The 5,221-nt window shown below is 40.6% G+C and overlaps 2 protein-coding genes across 2 annotated transcripts; both read right to left on the bottom strand.

Moving 5' to 3' along the window:
* Positions 1-1,674: 1,674 nt before the first annotated feature.
* LOC138876077 (uncharacterized) lies at positions 1,675-2,043 on the bottom strand. Its single transcript, XM_070154970.1, has one exon. The coding sequence runs from the start codon at positions 2,041-2,043 to the stop codon at positions 1,675-1,677; it is 369 nt and encodes a 122-aa protein (XP_070011071.1).
* A 962-nt stretch (positions 2,044-3,005) lies between these two features.
* On the bottom strand, positions 3,006-4,956 carry LOC104241755 (AAA-ATPase At2g46620-like). The gene has a single exon (XM_009796685.2). The coding sequence runs from the start codon at positions 4,712-4,714 to the stop codon at positions 3,236-3,238; it is 1,479 nt and encodes a 492-aa protein (XP_009794987.1). The 5' UTR covers positions 4,715-4,956; the 3' UTR covers positions 3,006-3,235.
* Between the last annotated feature and the right edge of the window lie 265 nt (positions 4,957-5,221).

The raw sequence follows: 5,221 nt of genomic DNA, 5'->3' as shown, positions 1-5,221 counted from the left end.
CTCTACTTGGGATAACATGTGACTCAAACCTCACATCGACGTCCACTTCCCCCGGCTCAGCGCTGAACTTACACTCGAGGTATTATGTCTTCGTTCTACTTAGCTTGAAACTTTTAGACTCAAGAGTCTATCTCTAAACTTCCAATTTCTCGTTAACACCAGCTCGTGACTCGTCAATCAGAACTATGTCATCGGCGAATAGCATGCACCATGGCACCTCCCCTTGAATATGGTTTGTTATCGCATCCATCACCAGGGTAAATAAGAATGGACTGAGCGCAGAGCCTTGATGTAGCCCCATTTCAACCGAAAAATGCTCGGAGTCGCCTCCTACTATCCTAACTCGAGTCTTAGCCCCATCATACATGTCCTTAATTGCCATAATATAAGGAACCGACACACCTTTTGCCTCCAAACATCTCTAGAGAACTTCTCTCGGAACCTTGTCATACACTTTCTCTAGGTCAATAAACACCATGTACATATCCTTCTTTCTCTCTCTGTATAGTTCCACCAACCTCCTAATAAGGTGTATAGCTTCTGTGGTGGAACGACCCGACATGAACCCGAACTGGTTGTCGGATACAGACGTTGTCATCCTCACCTTCGCTTCAACCACCCTCTCCCATACTTTCATGATATAACTCAGTAATTTGATACCCCTATAACTGTTACAACTCTAAATATCACCTTTGTTCTTATACAATGGAACTACCGTACTCTACCTCCACTCATCCGGCATTCTTTTGGCCTTAAAAATAACATTAAACAACTCAGTCAACCACTCCACACCTGCTCTTCCTACACACTTCCAAAATTTCACTGGAATCTCGTCTGGTCCGGTCGCTCTGCCCCTCCTCATCTTACGCATAGCCCCTACGACCTCCTCGACCTCGATACGCCTGTAGTGCCTGAGGTCACGGTGACTTTCGGAATGCTCTAATTCGCCTAGCACAATATCACAATCCCCTTTTTCATTCAGAAGTTTATAAAAGTAAGTCTGTCATCTCCTCTTACTCTGGGCATCTTCCACCAGTACTTTACCATCTTCATCTTTGATGCATCTCACTTGGTCCAAATCTCGAGCCTTCCTCTCTCTCAACTTGGCCAGCCAGAATAACTTCTTCTCCCCGCCTTTTTCCCCCAGTTCCTTATACATGCGACAATAAGCCGCAGTCTTAGCCTCCGTGACCGGCATTTTAGCTTCCTTCCTAGCTACCTTATATCTCTCCACGCACGCTCGTCTCTCCTCCTCACCTATGCTCCCAACTAACTTCAGGTATGCTGCCTTCTTCGCTTCCACTTTACCTTGAACCACTTCATTCCACCACCAGTCTCCTTTTGCCCTCCGGAGACACCGGTAGAGACCCCTAACACCTCTATCGCAGACTCCCTTATGCAGTCTGTTGTCGCTGAACACGTAGTGTTCGCATCCCCACTGCTCCTCCGTGCTCCCATAGCTGACAACCGGCACTCCAACTCTTGGGCTTTATCCTTAGTCAAGGCTCCCCACCTGATTCTTGGTCTTCCCCGAGCAGACCTTTTCCTCCTCTTTAACCTAATACCAACGTCTAGCACCAAAAGTCTATGTTGCGACACAAGTGTCTCACTCGGAATCACCTTGCAGTCCTTGCACAACCCGTTATCACACCTCTTGAGAAGGAGATAGTCAATCTAGGTCTCCGCTACTGCATTTTGAAAAGTAATCAAATGCTCTTTCCTCTTTGAAAATCCAAAGTTCGCAATCACCAACCCAAAAGCCTCAGCGAAGTCCAACAACGATGTTCCTCTTCCGTTCCTCTCCCCAAAACCAAAGCCTTCATGCACCTCGCCATAATCACCTGCGGTCGCCCCAATATGACCATTGAAATCCCCTCCTATGAATAGTTTCTCTGTATGCGGAACCTGGCGCACAATCTCATCTAACACCTCCCAGAAGTGTCGTTTAACCTCTTCATCTAGGCCCGCATGCGGCGCATAGGCACTAACAACATTCAGGGTGTACTCTCCAACCACCAACTTTATAGTTAGGTCTAAATCCATATTGACTAATTGATTTTCAATTGGAATTTTGGAAGTGAATAATGAGGTTCAAAAGTTAATTTTTAACATTATTGACCATACGAGTTGCCTTCAAAAAAAAAAAACTGTACATGAGTCCACCTAATATTTAGGCTATCAACTTCAAAAACGCTATTGCATTTTTCTCTTCCTCATTAATACCCAATCAAGATTTTCGTATATCCTAAGATATTCTAGTCTCTTCTAACTTTAATTATTTCCCCCTTTTATTGGCGAAATATTTTACTTTTATTCGTTGAGTTTAAGCTGTTCCTTATGTAATACGAGTATTAACAAAAGTTCTAAGGCTTTTCATTTTTTATTTCAAATACATGCAGAGTATCGCTTAGCCAAATTTTAAAATGAAGGGCTTAGAAGTCATAACGATCACATCCCTCATCCTGAGAAAAAGAAAATAAGGAAAAAAGAAATCGTAGAATTCATCATGTCAAATAAATATTCGGTGTTTGTTAAAGATTTTCTAATCTTTCAACTGGAAAGTTGATTCTAGTTTTTCAAAATTTCTAGGCCTTTTACTTGGACTTGTTACATAACTCTCAAACGCTCGGTTGCACCTTATTGACGTCCAATTCCATACTATGATATATTCTTTTATTAAATTTATAGAGTAGAGGTCAAACTTTAGGTAGAGGACTACATTGGTTCTTTTAATTTGGTCGAAATACAAGAAATATAGAATCAAATTAGCAGATATTTTCCTTTTCCCTGATAAAAAACGAGATCACATCATTTTTCTATTTCTTTGGGTATATCTAAAGGGAATCTTAGATGACATTTTACTGCAAGGTGTATACTTTGGAGAACTACTTTAGAGTTATGCCCAAAGAATGAAGAAAAAGAAAAGAGTTTTAGATGATATTTCCACTATCTACCAGAATTGAGCAAGAAATTGATACTGATACAATACACATTGGCAAGCAGGAGAGCCCCAAACGTTAACCTTATTTATTCTTATCTGAAACTTTCTTCTAACTATACTTAATAAAATATAATAATCTTCATTTACAATTCGCAAGCTTGTGAGAGCTGAACCACATATTCATCTTTAGAGAAACGCTAAAGAAAAAAGAAAAAAACCCCTACAAGACAAAGACTTTATAACTAAAAAATGAGGTTGAAAAAAATTAGGAAAAGAAAATAAGAGAAACATTTATCACCGTTCGATCATCTCGGAGTCCTGATCGAACGAATCAGGCTTCTTACAACTTTTCATCCTCAACAGTCCGTACAACTTCCGGAACTCCTTCGCCACAGGAACAGAGTCCTTCCAGTTGACGCCACCTGTCTCCTCCGCTTGCGGCGACGGCGACGGAAACGGCAGGGCTGGTGACGATGCACTGTCACTCAACCGTTTTCCCCTCCCCGCGATCTTTCCCTCCGTTCCGTTAGACTGTAACGCCGTGATGACGGACTTCAAAGCCCTGCTCGGGGAGCTCCGGTTGACCATCATCAACTCGCCGATCGCCGCCGGACTCATGGTTGCGCCGCTCTGGAAAATCTCCTCCACTTGCGGAAACAGCTTGTGCTCCTTTACACCCAAATAATTATTCGCTAAAGACCTAAAAGAATTAAAATCACATAAAGGGAAGTGTATGTGTACATCAATTCTACCAGGCCTTAACATAGCTGGATCAATATGCTCTTTGCTGTTCATTGTAAAAACCATAATCTTCTCATCGCCGCAACATGAATTTACAATACCATCCATAAAATTAAGCAACCCCGAAAAGCTTGTGGTAATTAATTTCTCGTTGATCAAACGATCGAGATCTTCGATTACGATTAAGGATCGGTTTGTGGTTTGTAGCAAAAGGAGTTTGAGATCAGAATCATCGGAAACCCGAGACAAATCAACGTCGTAAACATCGTAGTTCAGGAAATTCGCCATGGCGCCAATGAAGCTTGATTTTCCAGTACCAGAGGGACCGTACAGGAGGTAATTACGCTTCCAAGCCCGGCCCATTTTGTGATAGTAATTTTGGGATTTGGTAAACGTATCAAGATCGGATTTTACCTTATTTTTGAGATCGGTGTCCATGGCTATGGTGTCCAAAGTCGCAGGATGTGTAAATGGAACAGATCTCCACCGTCCCTTTATGGGATTTTCCGACGGCCCATTGTTTAGGAACAATTTCAATTCTCTTCTTCGCTGTTCGATATCGTCAGAGACTGTATGAATATGCTGAAAATATGGGGGGAGAATTCTGCGCTTATCTTTCTTCTTAATCCTCAGCAAGAAACTCCGATTACAAACTCCATTATTAAATCTTTCAACTTTGTTTACCCAGGAAATTCTGGCTCCGAGGAATTCGTCTTCAATTACCTGATTGTCGTCTAAAGATAAGATAATATCAGTAGATTTTTTACCGGAGAAGAGATTGGTGAAGTTTGAATCTTCAACTGATGGCAAAGAATTGACATAAAGGGAAACTCTCCGGTAAAACTGATTGTCTTGTCCATTTTCATTCAGCTCTGCAACTTTAAGATACTGATGAACGTGAATTCTGTCGTCGACCCAATTTGCCCATTTACGCAAAACAAATATCAAAGCTGTTCTATACAGGATAAATCTAGCGAGAAATAAAAAGCAAGGAACCAAGACCAAAAGGAAAAGTATATTTACAACCCACATATTGGTGGTAAATTAAGCTTCAGACCAAATAAAGTTGGAATCTTTCGCCGGAAAATTAGAAAAAGAGCTCGATATTAAGCTTTGTTTCTCAGGGAAACTAATAATATCCTTTTTTGTATTCGGCGGAGAAGAGGGTTTAGAGATATATGAAAAAGCGAAGTATTCGGTGAAGAAGGGTTATCTAAGGAGAAAGTGAAGGAAGATGGTTTATATATATAGTTTAGTTTAATTAAAACAGTATTGTTTGGTGTGAGATGGTTACTCTTTGGTAGCAACTTTCCAGCCAAGAAATTTAAGGCCCTTTTGCTGGACTAACTAGTGGACAGTTGAGACTATGTCCCCCTCTCCCGTATAGACTCAAACCTTCGTATAACTCAAACCTCCGTATAACAACCTTGTTTGTTTCATATATTTTTAAATATTATAATGAGTTATTGTTATAAAAAACATATATTATAATAAAACATAAAATTTAATTTAAAAAAATTAACTTTTATAAAGAACTAT

Source organism: Nicotiana sylvestris, chromosome 1 (assembly GCF_000393655.2).
Source record: "Nicotiana sylvestris chromosome 1, ASM39365v2, whole genome shotgun sequence".
Classification (NCBI taxonomy): Eukaryota; Viridiplantae; Streptophyta; class Magnoliopsida; order Solanales; family Solanaceae; genus Nicotiana; species Nicotiana sylvestris.
The sequence above is the reverse complement of the archived record's forward strand: the minus strand, read 5'-3'. Positions and strand labels throughout refer to the sequence as shown.